Below are 22,120 nucleotides of genomic sequence, written 5' to 3' on the forward strand. Positions count from 1 at the left end.
GTTTATGGAAGCACAATTCACAATTGCAAAAATGTGGAAGCAGCCCAAATGCCCATCAATCAACGAGTGGATAAACAAACTGTGGCATATATGTGTGTGTGTGTGTGTGTGTGTATATCTATACATATATATAGAAAGTAATATTCCATCATATATATCATATATATGTGATATATGTATATGATATATATATGATGGAATACTACTCAGCCATAAAAAGGAGTGAATTAATGGCATTCACAGCAATCTGGATGGGATTGGAGACCATTATTCTAAGTGAAGTAACTCAGGAATGGAAAACCAAACATCGTATGTCCTCACTCATGAGAGGTAGCTAAGCTATGAGGATGCAAAGGCATAAGAAGGATACAATGGACTTTGGGGACTGGGACTCCGGGGGGGGGGGAAAGGGTGGGAAGTGCGTGAGGGATAAAAGACTATAAATTGGGTTCAATGTATACTGCCCAGGTGATGGGTGCACCAAAATCTCACGAATCACCACTAAAGAACTTACTCATGTAACCAAACACCACCACCTATGGAAATAAAAAATTTTAAAACCTATGGAAATAAAAAAATTAAAAATAAAAAAAATAAACATAAATTCCAATTTCAGGCCATCTCTTTGTGAATGCATATGACTGTACACTTTCAGAAAAAGGTATGTCACATCTTGAATGCTTTGCTGCTTAGAAATTTCTTCTACCAGATGCCCTAAATCATCTCTCTCTAGCTCAAAGTTCCATAGATCTCTAGGGCATGGCCAAAATGCCGCCAATCTTTTTGCTAAAGCATAGCAAGAGTGACCTTTACTCCAGCTTCCAATAAGTTCCTCATCTCCAACTGAGAGCACCTCAGCCTGAACTTCAAAAAAATAAAAGGGGGTTATCTAGACAGTGTTTCTTAAATTCCAGTAGAATTTGTCACGTATTTTTTATTATGTATTCCTGATTTTGATAGTTTAATCTGCCTGCAAAATGAACATTAAAATATTTGTGGGGTTTTTTTGGTGGTTGTTGTTTGTTTCTTTTTTTTGAAACAGAGTCTCACTCTCCCATCGGTGCAATGGTGTGATCCTGGCTCACTGCAGCCGCACATTCCCCGGCTCGAGCAATCCGCCCACCTCAGCCTCCTGAGTAGCTGGGACTACAGTCACACGCCATCACACCTGGCTAACTTTTGTATTTTTTGTAGAGATGGAGTCTCCCTATATTGCCCAGGCTGGTCTCAAACGCCTGGCCTCAAGCTATCCGCCCACCTCGGCCTCCCAAGTGCTGGAATTACAGGCGTGGGCCACCGCACCCAGCCTTATTTGTATTCTTTACGTCCAAGTGTACAATTCATTTCTGTATTACAAATGATCCATGCGCAATCTCACGAAAACATATTATCTACTGAAGGAATTTGAATTCTTCCATCTATCTATCTAATCACTTACTGATTGAATGATTCAGTTCTTCCAAAAAACGTATCCTTAGGTTTTTATCAAACTACAATCTGTTCCGATTCCGGGGGCCTGTGTATTAAAATCTCCCACTACAACAGTATGTCTCATTATCTCTGCATTTCTAATAGTGTCCCCTTTTCTTCAGTTGCTGCCTTGTTCAGTGCAGGGGTCTACTCTGAAAAACGGGGAACAGAAGGGTCTCTGGCCTCAGGGTTACCGGGACCACGTCTGGGGCTGAACCACAGAGTCGCCCCGGCCTCCCGCCGTCTAGAGAGGCTACGCTGTCCCAGACAGAACGAGCGGCGGCCCGGAATTCGGGGCGGGACTTCCGGGGGTCAGCCGGCGTTGGCTGAGAAGCCTTCGTGCCGCGGTGCTCCCTCCCTTCCAAGCGCGACCGGTTGAGGTTAGTTCCGCGAAGCTCCACGCCTCAGACCCCGTGTCCCGTTGTCCCTGATGCCCCTGTGGTTGGGGGGCCCAGGGGCATCTCAGGGCTCAGGCGGGGCGGGCAGAGAGATGGGGACCCCGGCGGGGACGGAGCCGCGCTGGGGGTTGTGGGAGCGCCGGCGGGAGACGAGGTGGGGGCTGGAGGTCAGAGCCTCTGGGGGCTGCCTCCGGGAGGGGGTCTCCTGGGAAAGCCCGGGGTAAGGTCACGGCGAGGGGCCGAGCCAGGACTCCGCCTGCAGGCTGGTGGCATTCCCGCGTGTCGATGCCACCATTCGAGCTCAGGCGGAGCGACGGAGTGAAGGGGTGGCCTGCCCCTCCACACCTGTAGGATATCTCGTCAGGTGGGATGAGAGACTGAGAAAAGAAATAAGACACAGAGACAAAGTACAGAGAAACAACAGTGGGCCCAGGAGACCGGCATTCAACATACCAAGGACCGGCACGAGCACCGGTCTCTGAGTTCCCTCAGTTTTTATTGATTATTATTTTCATTATCTCAGCAAGAGGATTGTGGTAGGAGAGCAGGGTGATAATAGGGAGAAGGTCAGCAAAAAAAACAGGTGAGCAAAAGAATCTGTGTCATGTTTAAGGGGAGGTGCTCTGCCTGGATGTGCACGTAGGCCAGATTTATGTTTCTCTCCGCCCAAACATCTCGGTGGAGTAAAGAATAACAAGGCAGCATTGCTGCAGACATGTCTCACCTCCCACCATAGGGCGGTTTTTCCTCCTATCTCAGAGTTGAACAAATGTACAACCGGGTTTTATACCGAGACATTCAGTTCCCAGGGGCAGGCAGGAGACAGTGACCTTCCTCTGTCTCAACTGCAAGAGGCTTTCCTCTTTTACTAATCCACCTCAGCACAGACTGTTTACGGGTGTCGGGCTGGGGGATGGTCAGGTCTTTCTCATCCTACAAGGCCATGTTTCAGACTATCACATGGGGAGAAACCTTGGACAATACCCCGCTTTCCAAGGCAGAGGTCCCTGCGGCTTATTGCAGTGCATTGTGCCCCTGGTTTATTGAAACTAGAGAATGGCGATGCCTTTTACCAAGTATACTGCTTGTAAACATTTTATTAACAAGACACATCCTGCACAGCCCTAGATCCCTTAAACATTGATTCCATACAACACATGTTTTTGTGAGCTCAAAGTTGTGGCAAAGTGGCTGGGGCAAAGTTACAAATTAACAGCATCTCAGCAAAGCAGTTGTTCAAGGTACAGGTCAAAATGGAATTTCTTATGTCTTCCCTTTCTACACAGACACAGTAACAGTCTGATCTCTCTTTCTTTTCCCTACACCGGGCAGCAGTGCGATGGGGCGGTTCCCGGCGCGTGGGAGACAGGGTGGGTTCGCGGTTCCTGGTGTTCGATGTGAAGTTGGAGATGCACAGAGCAGAGCTGGGGGAGAAGGGGGGTTTCGCTCCGCCTCAGATGTCCTGCCTGGGAGGCCCAGTCAGTAGTGGAGTCGCTCTGCATGTGGAGGAGGTACTCTGGGAAGGGAGGAGAGTTTCAGCCAGTTCTCCCCCAAGGGGGAAGGTGCTGAGGGATCGGCCAGGGTGCATCCTGTGGCTGCTTGCTGTGGGAGGGTGGTGGCTGGCTCTTCCAGTTGTCTGACTCCTGAAGAGCTGGCTTAGCCTTTAGCCAGGAGACTCCACTTCCAAGCTTGTTCAGGCTGTTGGCCGAACCTGTTTTTCTTGGGGTTGGTCCTCAGAAGTGCTGGCTGCCAGCCTGAGTGGCCCTTAGCTCTCCAAGGTCCTTCCACGTGGCCCTCAGATCCTTCTCAGGCTTTTAAGGGCTCACTTGATTACATTGGGTCCACCAGGGTAATTCACGTCCATAACCTTAATTCCCTCTGCAAAGTCCCTTTGGTATGTAGTGTAACATAAGCACAAGTACCAGAGATTAGGATATGGACCTTGGGGGGAGGGGACATTTATTCTGTGTCCTGGTAAGCAAGATCCCACACATAATGAAGTGAGAAAAATAAGGTGTGAAACCATAGCATAGTTGGGTGTAATTTGTCATTAAAAGGCAAACATATGTTTATATATTTGCTGTGTAAACCTAGATTAATCTGGAATGGTACACTAGAAACAAGGGAAACTGAGTGGATGTTTGGGGAATTTTTCACCATAAATCCTTCTTACCTTTTAAATTTTGAGGTGACTGTGCCCCTATTCAGAAACAATGAGAATTTAAAGTATTTTTTAATAAAATGAACTAAATAAACATTGCAGATTATTACAGCACCCCTTGGATGGGGAGAGGTTTCCCTCGAGGAAACTGGGCACCTGCACTGTAAAGGCAGGCAGATGCAGTCACTGAGGGCCTTGTCACCCCCATCCCCCATATCTCCTCCATTTCTGCTGCCACATGGTAGGCACCTTAGTGCTGTACCTGCTTAGAATCTCATCTCCCACCATTCCTCTGAGCACCCTGCCAAGTTAATCTTGAGATATTAGTTTTGTCTCTCCTGACACAGAAATGTGGCCAGTGCTTCACCTTCATCTGACAGCCAAGGCCCCTTATCATTGGTCCATACTGACCATTCCTGTGAGCTCTGTTCATATCTCCTTGCCTTCTCCCTCTAGCTTTTCCCTACACTTGTCCTCTGACCTTTTCACCCAGACCACTAGTTGTGCATTCCTCCTTGATAGTGATCTGAGTCCAGGAGCACCACCCAGCCCTTCTTTCTTCCCCATATAGCCTATGGGTGACACCTACCATCATCTTGACTCCCTGCACCATCCTTCTGCCACCTTTCCTCATCACCTTTGCAGATCCCCTTGACCACACCCTCATTCTCAGCTGGTGCTCATGAAGGACAGAAGAGTCAATGTCAGTACAATGTGAGTGAAGGGCTGAGGTATGTCAGTGCTCCCAGTGGGCACCCGGGCAGGGTATGATGCATTTACACAGTGAGGGGGTAGCGGGAATCAGTAACGTGGTCCATGTGAGGAACCCATCATGCCTCCACATGGGAGTGTCCTCTCTCCTGCTCACAGGGAGTAGTTAGGACTGGAGACGAGCCCAAGTTTGTGAGTCTTAACAAGGGTGTTGATGCCTCAAGACTGGACATAATCACCAAGGAAGTTAGTGGCAGTGCAGAAGTACACACTGGGATGCCAATATGAAATGGGGAATGAGAGGCTAGGAGGGAGTAGCTGGTGCAGTGGGAGAACGTCCCAGGCAAGTAAAGATGGGAACACCTGCTGTGGATGCTGCCAGGATGGTGCAACTCAGACAGAATTGACCACTAGGATTGGTAGGTGTTGACACATAATGATGATATTTGGGGCTGCAGCACAGGCTGCCCCTGGCTGCTCACCCTTTGGAGCTGCTGTTCTCCCACTCTAGGTGGGTCTGGTATGCCCAGCTTCAGAGCATTGTGAATGTCAGCAACAAAGAGTGAGAAGAGTGGCCACAACAGGATACAGGCCCACAGCAGGGTATGGCCCACAGCAGGGTACAGACCCACAGCAGGACACAGGCCCACAGCAGGACACAGCCCTACAGCAGGATACAGGCCCACAGCAGGACACAGGCCCACAGCAAGACACAGGCCCACAGCAAGACACAGCCCACAGCAGGACACAGCCCACAGCAGGACACAGCCCCACAGCAGGACACAGCCCCACAGCAGGACACAGGCACAGCAGGACACAGCCACACAGCAGGACACAGCCACACAGCAGGACACAACCCCACAGCAGGACACAGGCCCAACAGCAGGACACAGGCCCACAGCAGGACACAGCCCCACAACAGGACACAGGCACAGCAGGACACAGGCCCACAGCAGGGTACAGGCCCACAGCAGGACACAGGCCCACAGCAGGGTACAGGCCCACAGCAGGACACAGCCCCACAGCAGGATACAGGCACAGCAAGACACAGGCCCAACAGCAGGACACAGCCCCAACAGCAGGACACAGCCCCACAGCAGGAAGGACACAGGCCCACAGCAGGACACAGCCCCACAGCAGGACACAGCCCCGCAGCAGTACACAGGCCCACAGCAGGGCACAGGCCCACAGCAGGACACAGCCCCACAGCAGGATACAGGCCCTACAGCAGTACACAAGCTCCACAGCAGGACACAGACCCTGTGGGGGCTGCCCTCCTAGCATGGCAGGCCTGGGCACAGTGACCCCACTTTTCCTTAGGGTCATCATCTTGCCCCTTTGTACCTGTGGCCCTGGCTTGTGAGTCTGTGTCTCCATGACTGACTCCCTCTTTTTGGGTCCAAGATCAGGGAACATAGCATCAGCTCCTGAGACCTAGCAGCACTGGGCCCTCTTCAGGACTTGGGCTGCAAGGGTGGAGGAAGAGACCCTGGCCTGATGGGAGGGTGAATCCCTAGAGCTAGCCTGTCTGTATACTCACCTGTGTTCTGTATACTCACCTGTGTTCTTGCCGGTCTTCAGGTCGTAGTCATGCCCAGCCTCAGAACTCGCCGTGAGGAGGCAGAGATGGAGCTCTCAGCTCCAGGACCATCCCCTTGGACCCCTGCAGCCCAGGCCCATGTGAGTGATGCTCCTGCTGTGACCCACCCCGGATCTGCAGCCTGTGGTACCCCCTGCTGTAGTGATACTGAGCTGGAAGCCATCTGCCCTCACTATCAGCAGCCAGGTACTTTAAGAACAGTTCTCCACTGGTGCCCTTATTCTGGGGAAGTGATGTCCAAGGAACCCTGTGCTTACCCCTAGGAGGCATCTGTGTCATCACAGGTGGGGAGGGTGAGGGGGGTACTCTGACTCAAGGAGCCAAGGCTGGATGTCAGCAAGGAAGTTGACCTGGCCTGGCCCCTGGCACCTTGAGCAGAACTGTGATTTCACCACTTGACATAAAGAGGTATGATATGATGGCCACCAGGGTCCTTTGATTTGCCCTATACTCCTGACCCCTTCCCAATTCAACAACCAGGCTAGTGGCAGCCCCCTCCCCTCAGGACTCTGCTCTGGTCCAGGCCTTTGTACTATGGTTACGCATACAGTTGGCCATCTAAAGCCTAGGAAGAAAAGCTGAGGAGTTTCTTGTGGGGAAATAAAGGCATTCAAAAGCACCCTTGGACTGGGTGTGGTGGCTCATACCTATAATCTGCGCACCTTGAGAGGCCAAGGCAGGAGGATTGTATGAGGCCAGGAGTTCAGGACCAGGCAGTATAGCATGGCAGGACCCTATCTCTACTAAAAAATTAAGAAAGGCTGGGTGTGATGACTCTCGCCTGTAATCCCAGCACTCTGAGAGGCTGAGGTGGGCAGATTGCTTGAGGCCAGGAGTTTGAGACCAGCATGGCCAACACGGTAAAACCCTGTCTCTACTAAAAGTACAAAAATTAGCCAGGTGTGGTGGCACATACCTGTAATCCCAGCTACTTGGGAGGCTGAAGCACAAGAATTGCTTGAACCTGGTAGGCGGGGGTCGCAGTGAGCTAAGATCATGCCACTGCACTCTAGCCTGGGCAATTGGAGTAAGGCTCTGTCTCAGAAAAAAAATAATAAATTTGAAAAAAAAAAAAAGCACCTGTATATTTTGGGGACTCCAGGAAGTCACATGCATGTCCAGGACTGGATGTGTGCTCAGAAAAGACCTGTTAAGACCATAAGCTTTCTCGAAAACTCTGGCTAATCTCTAGGCTCACTGAAGGCAGTCAACTCAGAAAGAGTTGTAAACAGTGTTTAAAAAGTACCCCAACACAAAGTCAATCCACAAAGACTGAGAGAAGTGTTTTGTTTTTATTTTTCTCTTGATATTCAAAGAAATCTCTGTCAAAACACTAGTTGAACACAAGCTAAAGAAAAAGACTTCATTGACTGTACTCGACAAAGAATAGTCTTTGGAAAAATAGTTTGGAAAAGTCACTAAATGAACATGTGACTCTAGTCTTCAACAATCAAAAACAGCAAAGCCTGGGCCGGGGGGATACCACATTTTAATATTCAGTTGTGCAGTTTTTAACAAAGCAAAAATCATGAAGCGTATAATGAAGTAAGAAAATATGTCCCATTCAAAAAAAAAAAGTAAACTGACAGGAAGTGTCCTGGAGAAAGCACAGACATTGGACTTAAGTAGACAAAAACTTTAAATCAGCTGCCTCAAATATGCTCAGAGAGGTGAGAGAAACCATAGAGAACTAGGCCAGGCGTGGTGGCTCACGCCTGTAATCCCAGCACTTTGGGAGGCCAAGGCAGGCAGATCATGAGGTCAGGAGATCGTGACCATCCTGGCTAACATGGTGAAACCCCATCTCTACTAAAAATACAAAAAATTAGCCAGGCGTGGTGGCGGGCGCCTGTAGTCCCAGCTACTCTGGAGCCTGAGGCAGGAAAATGGCATGAACCTGGGAGGCGGAGCATGCAGTGAGCTGAGATCACACCACTGCACTCCAGCCTGGGTGACAGAGCAAGACTCCGCCTCAAGAAAGAAAAAAGAAACCATAGAGAACTAAAAGAACTCGGAAAATGATGTGTGAACAAAATGAAAATATCAATAAGAAATACAAATCGTAAAAGAAACATAGAAAGTCTGGAACTAAAAAATGAAGTGGAAATTTTGCTAGAGGGTTTCAGCAGTAGATTTGAGCAGGCAGAAAAATCGGCAAACTTGAAGATAGGACAATTGAAATCATTCAGTCTGAGGAGAAAAAAGATCTAAGAAAAGTGAACTTAATGGCTGGGTGTGGTGGCTCACGCCTGTCATCCCAGCACTTTGGGAGGCCAAGGCAAGCAGATCACTTGAGGTCAGGAGATCAAGAACATCTTGGCCAACATGGTGAAACCCTGTCTCTACTGAAAATACAAAAATCAGCTGGGTGTGGTAGTGCATGCCTGTAGTCCCAGCTACTCTGGAGGCTGAGGCAGGAGAATTGCTTCAACCGGGGAGGTGGAGGTTGCATTGAGCCGAAATTGTGCCACTGTACTCCAGCCTAGTTGACGGAGTGAGACTCTGTCTCAAAAAAAAGAAGAAAAGTGAACTTAATGGACCATGAGACACCATCAAGTAGACCAACATTCATAGTAGGGATGTTCAAGAAGGAAAAGAGTAGAGAAGGGGATGGAAAAAATACTTGAAGAAATAATGCCTGAGAGTATCCCAAATGTGATGAAAGACATGTCTACACACGCAAGCAGTTCAACAAACTGAGTACAGTCTGTTTAAAGTGATCCACACCAGGTCTCTTTGTCATCAAATTGTTGAAATACAAGGAATCTTGAAAGCAGCAAGAGAGGAGACCTATCCCTGAACAAGGGGTTCTGGGTAAGATGTCTAGCCAGTTTTTCATCAGAACCCATGGAGGTTGGAAGGCAGTGGGACAGCTTAGTTAAACTGCTAAGAGGGGGAAAAAAACCTGTCAACTAAGAATTCTGTTATCTGGCAAAATTATTCTTCAAAATAAAGGAGAAACTAAAACATATCCAGATAGATAAAAGCTGAGGAAGCTTGTTACAAATAGACTGCCCCACAAGAAATGCTTTTAAAGGGAGTTCTAAAGGTTGAAATGAAAGAACACTAGACAGGGACTCAAAGCCATACAAAAATAAAGACCTCCAGTAAACGTAACAACATAGGTAAGTATAAAAGTTAGTATCCCTGTATTTTGGTTTCTAAGTACACTTTGTATTAGGTTGGTGCAAAATTAATTGTGGTTTTTGCCATTACATATTTCCTAAGTGATTTAAAGGACAAATGCATAAAAGGTCTGCATTATAAGTCTATGTTTTTTACCCCATTATGTATAAAGATGTAATCTGTGATGACAACAACATAAAGGGGGTAACATCTGTAGAGAAGCAAAGATTTTGTATGTTACTGAGGTTAAACTGGTATAAATTGTTTTAGGACATTAGAACGTTCATTGCAATCATCATGGTAATCACTAAGAAAATATCTTAAAAATGGGCTTGACGCAGTGGCTCACACCTGTAATCACAGCACTTTGGGAGGCCAAGGCAGGCGGATCACCTGAGGTCAGGAATTTGAGACCAACATGGCGAAACCTCGTCGCTACTAAAAATACAAAAATTAGCCAGGCGTGGTTGTGGGCACCTGTAATCCCAGCTACTCAGGAGGCTAGGCAGGAGAATCGCTTGAACCCAGGAGGCAGAGGTTGAACTCAGGCACAGGCATGAGATTGTGCCACTGCACTCCAGCCTGGGTGACAGAGCAAAACTCCACCTCAAAAAAAAAAATCTTAAAAATGGGCTGGGCACGGTGGCTCATGCCTGTAATCCCAGCACTTTGGGAGGCTGAGGCAGGCAGAACACGAGGTCAGGAGATCGAGACCATCCTGGCTAACACAGTAAAACCCCGTCTCTACTAAAAATAAAAAAAAATTAGCCGGGCATGGTGGCGGGCACCTGTAGTCCCAGCTACTCGGGAGGCTGAGGCAGGAGAATGGCGTGAACCCGGGAGGCGGAGCTTGCAGTGAGCCTAGATCGTGCCACTGCACTCCAGCCTAGGTGACAGAGCGAGACTCCATCTCAAAAAAAAAAAAAAAAAAAAATCTTAAAAATAGACACAAGAGGTCAGGTTCGGTGGCTCACACCTGTAATCCCGGTACTTTGAGGTCAGGAGATTGAGACCATCCTGGCTAACACAGTGAAACCCCATCTCTACTAAAAATACAAAAAATTAGCTGGGCACGATGGCACCCGCCTGTAGTCCCAGCTACTTGGGAGGCTGAGGCAGGAGAATCCCTTGAACCTGGGAGGTGGAGGTTGCAGTAAGCCGAGACCATGCCACTGCACTCCAGCATGGGCGGCAGAGTGAGACTGTCTAAAAAAAAAAAAAAGTGAACACAAGAAGTAAGGCAAGAATTAAAATGGTACACTACAAAAAAGGTAATACATAAGAATACAGCAGTAGAGGAATTGAGGAACAAAAAGGTAAAAGATTTATCAAAAACAAATAAAATGGCAGAAGTCCTTCCTTTTCAGTAATTACATGTGAAGTCTCCAGTCAAAAGGGAAATATTGACAGAATGTGTAAGAAAGCATGGTCCAACTATATGCCACAAGAGGCTTTAGATTCAAAGACACAATAAGTTTAAAGTGAAAGGTGGAAAAATACTCCATGCAGAGAATAACCAAAAGAAAGCTTGGGTGACTATACCAATATTAGACAAAATAGATGACAAATAAGGACAGTATATATTTATAAAAGGGCAGAGTCATCAAGAAGATGCGGCAATTATAAGCAGATGCACATCAGAAAAAAAGAGCTCCAAACTATCTGAAACAGGCATAGACAGATTGGAAGGGAGAAATAGCTCTATAGTAATAGAGACTTCAGTACTCCACTTTGAAAAATGGATAGAACATCTAGACAGAAGGTCATTAAGGAAATAGGGGATTTGTATAGCGCTATAAACCAACTAGACCTAATGGACATCTCTGTGGTCTAAATGTTTGTGCCTCTCCCCCAACCCCCTCCCCTCTCTGTTCATATCTTGAAATCTAATCCACAGTGTGTCATTATTAAGAGGTGGGGCCTTTGGGAGGTGACTAGGTTGTGAGAGCAGAGCCCTGTGAATGGGATTATCCCCTTATAAGAGGCCTGAGGGAGATTGTTAGCTTCTTTTCTTGCCCTTCTACCATGTGAATACACATAGAAGGCAATACCTAGGAGGAACAACCTCTCATCAGGCAGTGAATCCACTGGCACCTTGATCTTGAACTTCCCAATCTCCAGAACTGTGAGCAATAAATTTCTGTTGTTTATAAATTATCCAGTCTAATGTATCTTGTTACAGTAGCCCAAATGGGCTAAGGCAGAAGTATATAAAACACTCCATTCAGAAAAGAAGATACACATTCTTCTTAAGTGTACATGTAACACAAACCATATGTTAGACCACAAAACAAGTCTCAATAAATTTAAAAAGATTGAAATTACACAAAGTATCTTCTCCGACCAGTAACAGTGGGGAAACTGGAAAGTTTACAAATGTATAGAAATAAAATAACCAATGGATCAAAGACAAAATCAGACAGTTAGACAATACCTGCACACAAATGAATGACAACACAACATACCAAAATTTATGGGATGCAGTGAAGGCAATGTCAGAAGGGAAATTTATAGCAGTAAACACCTTTGTTAAAAAGGAAGAGAGAGGCCAGGTGTGATTGAGAGGCTGAGGTGGGTGGATCGCTTAAGCCCAGGAGTTCGAGACCAGCCTGGGCAACACGGTTGAGACCCCGTCTCTACTAAGAATATAGAAAATTAGCTAGGCATGGTTGCTTGTGCCTGTAGTCCTAGTTACTTTGGAGGCTGAGGTAGGAGGATCACCTAAGCTTAGGAAGTTGAGGCTGCAGTGAGCTGAGATCATGCCACTGCATTCCAGCCTGAGCAATGTGAGACCCTGTCTCAAAGGAGGAAAGAAAGATATAAATCAGATTTTAAAGTATACGTTTTTAAAGGACTATAAAAGAAGAGCAAATAAAATCCAAAGCTTGCAGCAGGAAGAAAAAAGTAAGGATTAGAACAGAGTTAAATGAAATAGAGTAGAAAATGGAATTGACAAAATCAAACGTTGCTTTTGTGAAAAGATAAAGTTGATAAACCTTTACTTAGATTGATTAAACAAAAAGACACAAATAACTAAAATCAGAAGTGGAAGTGGGGACATTACTAGTGACCTTACAAAAATAAAAAGAGAATATTGTGACTGATTGTACACCAACAAATTAGATAACCCAGATGAAAGGGACAAATCAATAGAAACACAAATTCCTAAAACTGACTCAAGCATAGGTAGAAAATCAGAACAGACCTCTAACAGAGATTGAGTTAGTAATAAAAACTCCCAATAAAATAAAGTCCAGGACCACAATGGTTTTTATTTATTTATTTATTTATTTTTATTTATTTATTTTTTTGAGACGGAGTCTCACTCTGTTCCTCAGGCTGGAGTGCAGTGGCATGATCTCAGTTCACTGTGACCTCTGCCTCCTGGGTTCAAGCAATTCTCCTGTCTCAGCCTCCTGAGTAGCTGGGACTATAGGCATGTGCCACTATGCCCGGCTAATCTTTTGTATTTTTAGTAGAGACCACATTTCCCAGGCTGGTCTCAAACTCTGAGCTCAGGCAATCCACCCACCTCAGCCTCCCAGAGTGCTAGCATTACAGACTGAGCCACTGTGCCTGGCCCAAAATGGATTTAAAGGTGAATTTAATGAATTAATACCAAACCTTCGCAAACTCTTCCAAAGGAGGAGAGAACACTTCCTAATTCTATAAGGTCAACATTACACTGATTCCAAAGCCAGATGAAGATATGGCTTGAAGACAAGAAAAGAAAATTACAAACCAATATCCCTATATGGCTAGAGATATAAAACTCCCAACAAAGAAATAGAAAACTGAATCCAATAGCATATGACCAAGTGGGATTTAACCCAGGATATAAGGGTGGTTCAACATAAGAAAACCTAGTGTTGTAATTCATCACATTAATAGAACGAAGGAGAAAAACTATGATCATCTCAATTTATGCAACTAAGACATTTGACAAAATCTAACACTTTCACAATTAAAGAAAAAAAGCATTCATAAAACTTGTAATGGAAGGGGACCTCCTGAACATGATAAAGGGCATTTGTGAAAACCCTCAAGCTGACATCATACACAGTAGTGAAGAACAAAACTTTTCCCCTAAGGTTGGGAACAACACAAACATGCCACTATGCAGCCTTGTATTGCAAGTTCTAACCAGAACAGTTAGTCAAGAAAAAGAAATAAAAGACATCCAGTTGGGAAATGAAGTTAAATTCTTTTTCCGTAAGATGTGACTCCATGTATATGAAATCCAAAAGAACCCACAAAAAAGCTACTAGAGCTAATAAGCAAATCCAGCAAAGTCGCAGCAACTGACCAACTCACAAAATCAGTTGTTTCTGTATACCAGCCATGAACAGTGTGAAAAGGAAATGAAGGAAGGAATTCCATATACAATAGCATCAATAGGAAAAATTAAAACCTAGGACTAAATTTGACCAAGGAGATTTAAGACTCGTTCACTGAAAACTGCAAAACATTGCGGAAAGGAATTAAAGAAATCACAAATAAATAAAAGGCATCATGTGTTCATGAATTGGAAGACAATATTAATCGTCAAAACTACCTGGAGTGTTCTACAGATTCAATGCAATTCCTGTCAAAATTACAATGGCCTTTTTTTTGCAGAAACAAAAGATGATCCTCAAATTCATATGAAGTTACAAAGAGCCCTGGGTAGCCAAAACAGTCATGAAAAATAACAAAGTCAGAGGACTTAGACTTGCCACTTTCAAAACTTGCTACAAAGCTGCAGTAATCAAAACAATGTGGTACTGGCACAAAGACATACAGACTAGTGGAATCAAATTGAAAGTCCAGAAATAAACCCACACATATGTGGCAGGTGGATTTTCAACAAGGGTACCAAGACCTTTCAATCAATGAGAAAAGATAGCCCTTCTGCAAATGGTGCTGGGACAAGTAGATATCCAAATGTAAAAGAATGATGTTGGGGCCGGATGTGGTGGCTCATGCCTGTAATTCCAGGACTTTGGGAGTCCAAGGTGAGAGGATAGCTTGAGGCCAGAAGTTTGAGACCAGCCTGGGCAACATAGCAAGACTCTGTCTCTACAAAAAAAATACAAAAAAATAGCCAGGTGTGGTGGTGCCTACTCCAGTGGTGCTGAGGCAGGAGGATCACTTTAGCCCAACAGCTCAAGGCTACAGTCAGCTCTGATCACCACTGCACTCCAGCTTGAACAGCAAAGCAAGACCCTGTCTCAAAAAATGTGTGAAGTTGAACCCCTACCTTATGCCATATACAAAAATTAACTCCAAATAGATCAACAACCTAAATATAAGAGCTAACAACTCTAAAATTCTTAGAAGAAAGTGTAGGGGTAAATCTTCCCAATCTTGGATTTGGCAATGGGTTCCTAGATATGGCACCAAAGCATGAGCAACAACAAAAAAAAATAAATAAATTGGACTTCATCAAAATTTAAAACTTGAATATCAAAATATATTATCAAGAAAGTGAAAACAAGCCGGGTGTGGTGGCTCAGCCTGTTATCCCAGCACTTTGGGAGGCTAAGGCAGGCAGATCGCCTGATGTCAGGAGTTTGAGACCAGCCTGGCCAATATGGCGAAACCCCGTCTCTACTAAAAATACAAAAATTAGCTGGGCATGGTGGCATGCACCTGTAGTTCCAGCTACTCTGGAGGCTTTCACTTGAACCCAGGAGGCAGAGGTTGCAGTGAGCCAAGATCATACCAGTGTACTCCAGCCTGGGTGACAGAGCAAGAATCTGTCTCAAAAACAAAAAAAAAAGAAAGAGAAAAAAGCATCCTGTAGATTGGGAGGAAATCTGCAAATCATATTTTTGATAAGGGTGTAGTATGTAGAATATGTAAAGAAGTCTTCTCAACAACAAAACACAAGCAACCAAATTTAAAAACGGGCAAAGGGCTGGGAATGGTGGCTCACACCTGTATTCCCAGCACTTTGGGGGGCCGAGGAGGGCAGATCACTTGAGGTCAGGAGTTCAAGACCATCCTGGCCAACATGGTGAAACCCTGTCTCTACTAAAAATACAAAACCTAGCTGGGAGTAGTGGCATGCACCTGTAATCCCAGGTACTCAGGAAGTGGAGGTTGCAGTGAGCCAAGATCATGCCACTGCACTCCAGCCTGGGTGACAGAGCAAGACTCCATCTCATAAATAAATAAATAAAGGGCAAAGAACTTGAATAAATGTTTCTCCAAAGAAGACATATGAATGGCTAACAAGCAAAAGAAAAGATGCTTAACATCATTAGTCATTAGAGAAGTGCAGATCAAAACCATAATGAGATTACTATTTCACATTCATTAGGATGTCTATAATCAAAAAACCAAAAGATAAAAGAGGATGTGGAGAAATTGGTATCCTCATACATCACTGGCCAGAATGTAAAATGGCACAACTACTCTGAAAAACAATTTGGTGGTTCCTCAAAAGTTTGAACATAGTACTACTCCTAGATATATACTCAAAATAATTGAAGACACGTACTCAAACAAGTACATGTATATCACGTTCACAGCAGTAGTATTCATGATAGCCAGAAGGTACAAACAGCCCAAATGTCTGTCAATGGATGAATGATTAATTGTGGTGTCTACATACAAATGAGTATAATTTAGCCATGAAAAGGAAGCGCTGTACATGCTACACACGGATGAACCTCCAAAACCTGCCAAGTGAAAGAAGCCAGACACAAAAGGTCACATACTATGTAATTCCATTTGTATGAAATATCCAGAATAGGGAAATTCGTAGAGAAAGAATACAGATTAGTGGTTGCCAGGGCCTGGAGGGAGAGGAAGATGGGGATAAACTGCTTAATGGGTAAGAGGTTTTACTTTGGAGTGATGGGAATGTTTTGAAAATAGAGGTAGTGGTCGCATAACATTACAGATGTACTAAATGCCACTGTTCGTTTTAGAATGATTTTATGTTATGTAAATTTCACCTCAGTAAATTTCTAAATCAAATGAAAACAACTTGCTGTAGGAGATGAGGAAGTAAGGAGCACCCCATCTGAGTGTGAGGTGCCTCTGGGGTCTGTTCAACACACAGCCCAGCCGAGGCACTGAGGGAGGTCGTGGTGCAACCATTGATGCATCACAGCCACACTCAGCATTCACACAAGCATGGTTTATGACTTGGGTAATTATCCAAGCTGTTCCACAAACCTGGAGGTCACTCATCATAAAAGTCTTTAATCATAAAGATGTTTCCTCTTCACAAAGGTGTGTTTTGTTCTGGAAGGGTTCAGAGCCCTTGTCCTTTTTTCCAATTGGGTGTCAGAGTACAGTGCAAGCAACAGTATTTGCTTTCAAATCTTTTTCTTCACCTTTAAGCCCAAATTTTATTGACTTTTTAAAAAGATTTTCTTTGGCCAGGGATGATGGCTCACGCCTGTAATCCCAGCAGTCTGGGAGGCCGAGGGGGGTGGATCAGCTGAGGTCAGGAGTTCGAGACCAGCCTGACCAACATGGAGAAACCCTGTCTCTACTAAAAATACAACAAAATTTAGCTGGGCATGGTGGCGCATCCCTGTAATCCCAGCTATTCGGGAGGCTGAGGCAGGAGAATTGCTTGAACCCAGGAGGCAGAGGTTGCGGTGAGCTGAGATGGCACCATTGCACTCAACCCTGGGCTGTAAGAGCCAAACTCTGTCTTAAAAAAGAAATTCTTAAAGGAAAATAAAATTTTTTATTTTGTATTTTCTTTCTATAGAGGAACTCATTTTTTTTCCCACAGTTCCTATATTACAGAAAAGAATTACATTGAATTTAGTCAGTCCAAAAAGTGATCTCTCACCATTCTCTTCTACAGAATTCACCTTTAGCTCCTGTCTCAATAAAAGATTTTGATCTATCTGAACAGTGGCTCGGGCCAGACAACCCATTCCTCATGGTCGCCATCTCCTCGTCCACACCAGTGACATCTCATCTCGGCCAGAGGTCACCAAATCCAGCTAGTGGGCTGGTTTTTATGTCCTGCAAGCTAAGAATGGTTTTGAGGTGTTTTTTAAGGGTTTTAAAAACAACCAAGAAGACCATATGACAGAGATCATACCACCATAACACGTAACACAGCTCCTCTCTGACCCTTCACAGAAGTACCTTCCTGACTCCTGTCTGTGTTGTTGCCACAGCCTTCTTCATCCTTCCCTGGGTCACTTCTCCACACAGCCAGAAGACGGCAAGGGTTGCCCAAGTCAGGGTCTTGGCAGGGGCAGAGGATGGGGGACAGCGAGTCCCAGGACATCCTTGTCAGGGCTGAAGACTTCTGTCCAGACCTCACCTGTCCCAGCAGCCCCCATTCCTCCTTGCTCCTGGGAGCCCAGCAGCATGTAGATGCCATGTTTCCCAGACACCCCCTGGATCCAGGGCTGGGGCTTCTGACGTGGAAAGCTGAAACTTGTGGGGGACATTGGGGAAGCCCCTGCAGCCCATGTAGAGTGTATAACAGCAGGCCTGCCAAAGGGCAGCAGGGTGGTAAAGAAAGGCACTCACATCTGTGTGCTGGCACATAGGGCAGCTCTGTAGGAGAGGAGAGGCCTGATCCCAGACTCCAGCAAGCAGGGAGCTGCAAGAGGGTGTTCTGGCTGAAAGCGGTACAGCACGACATGTCTGCACCACAGGTGTCAAGTGACCTAACATGAAGTGTCACCAAGAGACACGTGGGTGCAGTGGGCAGAGGGGCAAGTCCCAGGAGGGTCATGGTGAGGGCCAGGCTGGATTGGACCTACATTGACATCATAGCTCCTTGGGAACAGACAATTCCACACTGGAGGTGGAAATGGAATGCTGTTATGGCAGATTCTGGAAGTCCCAGACAGGGAGAGGCAGGGAGGGAGCAGGGTGGATGCTGCAAGGTGGGAGGGGCATTGGAGGGGCATCCTTCACACCCACTCAGCACTACCGACTACAGCTAGACCAGAGGTCTTCCACTTTGCGGGATGCAGTCCTATGTCAGGGAGTGATCCAGGCTGTGGGTGACAGCCAGGGTGGGCGCAAGGAAAGTAGGTGGGGTGCTGGCATTTATGATCAGGAAAGGGCTCTCCAGCAAGGCCTGTGCAAGGGAAGCAGGTAGCACAAGGGCCATGTGGAGAGTGCTCCAGGCAAGGCAGACCCAAAGGGGGACACATCTGCCCTGCTGAGTATAGCAAGAGCAGAGGTAGAGGTGGGGTCTAGGAGGGCCTGGGCTACACAGGCCCAGGAGGCACTGAGAGGATGTTTGAGTAGATGATGGTGCTAGGTCTGATGTCACCAGGCTGTGGGCAGGAGGGGAGGTTGGGGGCCAGGGAGGCTGCTCAGCATCCAGGTGGCAGTGTGGCCTGGGATGTCAGTTTGAATGAGAGACTCTCAACATCCTCACTTGAGTAAGAGACACAGGGACATGAGGGTTTCTTTGTTCTGCAGATGTGAAAAGGGGAGAGGGAGATGCTGAAGCCTTTTCTGGCAGGCATGGAGCTTTGTGTGCATTTCTGTCTGCAGAAAGATGACACACATTGTTACTAGGCCAGAAGTCATCAGCAAACACCAGTCAGAATTGTGGGTTTTTGGAGGTACAGGTGGCTTTGACAGGACACAGCAGTCTCTAAAGGGTCCTCTGTTGAACAGGATGGAATCTGACGTTCCACACAGGTCCCTGCCACATAGAAGTGGTTGAATGATGCCTCCATGCAACTCAACTTGCCAGGCCCTGCGAGCCAGCTGGGTTTCTTCTCTGTGTACAATGGGTTCTCTCTCCACACTAGTGACTCCTGAGACCAAGCTCAGTGCCATTTGTGTGCACTGACAGAACTGGAGATAGGCTGGTAAGGCTCACACCTGGAGAGAAAAAAGGGTAAAATATGTAACAGTGTAAGGAGTGGTGTGAGATGTTTTTCTGGTACAGGTGGGAGAGGTGAGAAGCACCTGGATTTGGACTGCACTCCGAGGTAGCACCAACTGGACTTGCCAGTGGTTTGGTGTGGGTGTTGAGGAAGAGGGGAGTCAAGGGACACCCAGGATTTTGGTCTGAGCCAGAAGGCAGACTGCAGTAACGTTTGCTGAGATGCGGAGTCCTGGGGAGGGGAGGTCAGCGGCCATCAAGAGCTCTCACTCATCTGCAGCCCCATGAGCCTTGTCACCCAGCGCTCCTCCCACTCCTCCCTGATGCCCCAGAGGGTCCCCTCCTCCCCTTGCCGCCTCCGCAGTGAGTGGGTGCAACTGTGACTGTCTATGTTCCTGCTCCTGCTGCAGCACTGCCTTCCAAGAGATATTCTATTTATTGTTTCAGATTGTGACACCAGGACTGAAGACAAGGAGTTTCTTCACAAGGAAGACATTCATGAAGATTTGGAATCACAGTCAGAAATATCAGAAAACTATGCTGGTGATGTTTCCCAGGTACCTGAGCTTAGAGATCTGTGTGATGATGTATCAGAAAGAGACTGGGGAGTCCCTGAAGGCAGGAGGCTGCCACAGTCCCTCTCCCAGGAGGGGGACTTCACACCAGAGGCCATGGGGCTCCTTAGGGGCCCCTTTGGGGGGAAAGATCTGGACTGTAATGGTTTTGACAGTCACTTCAGTCTGAGCCCAAACCTGATGGCATGTCAGGAAATCCCCACAGAAGAGAGGCCACATCCACGTGACATGGGTGGCCAGAGTTTCCAGCACAGCGTGGACCTAACTGGTCATGAGGGGGTTCCCACAGCTGAAAGTCCACTCATATGTAATGAGTGTGGGAAAACCTTCCAAGGAAATCCTGACCTTATTCAGTGTCAAATAGTCCATACTGGGGAGGCTTCCTTTATGTGTGATGATTGTGGGAAAACCTTCAGCCAGAACTCAGTTCTTAAAAACTGTCATCGACCTCATATGAGTGAGAAAGCCTACCAGTGCAGCGAATGTGGGAAAGCCTTCCGAGGGCACTCAGACTTTTCTAGGCATCAGAGTCACCACAGCAATGAGAGGCCTTATATGTGTAATGAATGTGGAAAAGCCTTCAGCCAGAACTCGAGCCTTAAAAAGCACCAAAAGTCTCACATGAGTGAGAAGCCCTATGAATGCAATGAATGCGGGAAGGCTTTTAGGCGGAGCTCAAACCTCATCCAACATCAAAGAATCCATTCTGGGGAGAAGCCGTACGTGTGCAGTGAGTGTGGAAAGGCCTTCAGGCGAAGCTCAAACCTCATCAAACACCACAGGACTCACACAGGAGAGAAGCCTTTTGAGTGTGGCGAGTGTGGGAAAGCCTTCAGCCAGAGTGCACACCTGAGGAAGCACAAGAGGGTCCACACTGGAGAGAAGCCTTACGAGTGTAATGATTGTGGCAAGCCCTTCAGTCGGGTCTCCAACCTCATTAAGCACCACAGGGTTCACACTGGAGAGAAACCCTATAAATGCAGCGACTGTGGGAAAGCATTTAGTCAGAGCTCCAGCCTTATTCAGCATCGGAGAATTCACACTGGAGAAAAGCCTCACGTGTGTAATGTATGTGGAAAAGCCTTTAGTTATAGCTCAGTGCTCCGAAAGCACCAGATCATCCACACGGGAGAGAAGCCGTACAGATGCAGTGTCTGTGGGAAGGCCTTCAGCCACAGCTCAGCCCTCATTCAGCACCAGGGCGTGCACACAGGCGACAAGCCGTATGAGTGCCACGAGTGTGGGAAGACCTTTGGTCGCAGCTCCAACCTCATCCTTCACCAGCGAGTCCACACTGGAGAGAAGCCCTATGAATGTACTGAATGTGGAAAAACCTTCAGCCAGAGCTCAACCCTCATTCAGCATCAGAGGATTCATAATGGGCTGAAGCCCCATGAATGCAACCAGTGTGGTAAAGCCTTCAACCGAAGCTCAAATCTCATTCACCACCAGAAAGTTCACACTGGGGAAAAACCCTACACCTGTGTTGAATGCGGTAAGGGCTTCAGCCAGAGCTCACACCTCATTCAGCATCAGATAATCCACACTGGCGAGCGCCCCTACAAATGCAGCGAGTGTGGGAAAGCCTTCAGTCAGCGTTCCGTCCTCATCCAGCACCAGAGGATTCACACTGGGGTGAAGCCCTATGACTGTGCTGCTTGTGGGAAAGCCTTCAGCCAGCGGTCAAAGTTGATCAAACACCAGTTGATCCACACCAGAGAATAGCCTGTTGGGCTGGCAGGAGTGAAACTGAGCGTAGTTTCCTCTCCAACTCCTCTTTGGACAATGTCTCAGCCTCTGCCACTTCCCAGACTGAAAGCCTGGACTCAGCTCACTGCCTACGTCCAGTGGCCACATAGCCTGGTTCCCTCCTTTGAAACATCCTTTACAGGCTCCCTTCTCACTGCCACTGCTCTTGCCTCTTGTGATGTCTTAGGTTTGGGCTTGTTTTTACAGCTTGCAAACGGACTGTACATTTTTTACAAGGGAGAAGATTATGGAGGCTGCATATTCATGAATAGAGTTTATTATTGTAATCAAAATTTACCAAAAAAGTAAAGTGACATTTGGTTTGAGATAACCATAGTAGTTTTTTTGATTGCTAATGAGTTGTGTGGGGTGAATTCTTTGTCACTGGCTGTGATTGATATTTTAGGTAAGTCGACAGTTTTTCAGGTCCAATTGCTCTGTCGTCTTCCCTAGAAGTGGTACCTACTCATCACCACCAATTCCCTGCCCTTCTTTGTCCCTCCTGTTCCA

At 46.5% G+C, this 22,120-nt stretch overlaps 1 protein-coding gene across 1 annotated transcript; it reads left to right on the forward strand.

The window, feature by feature from the left end:
* The first annotated feature begins 1,764 nt into the window (after nucleotides 1-1,764).
* ZNF16 (zinc finger protein 16) lies at nucleotides 1,765-21,962 on the forward strand. Its single transcript, XM_003281166.2, has 3 exons — nucleotides 1,765-1,850; nucleotides 6,322-6,526; nucleotides 19,734-21,962. The coding sequence occupies exons 2-3, from the start codon at nucleotides 6,331-6,333 to the stop codon at nucleotides 21,584-21,586; spliced, it is 2,049 nt and encodes a 682-aa protein (XP_003281214.1). The 5' UTR covers nucleotides 1,765-1,850; nucleotides 6,322-6,330; the 3' UTR covers nucleotides 21,587-21,962.
* The last annotated feature ends 158 nt before the right edge of the window (nucleotides 21,963-22,120 follow it).

The sequence above is a fragment of the Nomascus leucogenys genome, chromosome 23 (genome assembly GCF_006542625.1).
Source record: "Nomascus leucogenys isolate Asia chromosome 23, Asia_NLE_v1, whole genome shotgun sequence".
NCBI lineage: Eukaryota > Metazoa > Chordata > Mammalia > Primates > Hylobatidae > Nomascus > Nomascus leucogenys.

Bases quoted from the DNA above. Each gene is read 5' to 3' on its own strand.
- ZNF16 (XM_003281166.2), top strand. From the start codon at position 6,331: ATGCCCAGCCTCAGAACTCGCCGTGAGGAGGCAGAGATGGAGCTCTCA. The intron at 6,527-19,733 runs GTACTTTAAGAA...TTATTGTTTCAG, and splicing joins CCCTCACTATCAGCAGCCAG to ATTGTGACACCAGGACTGAA.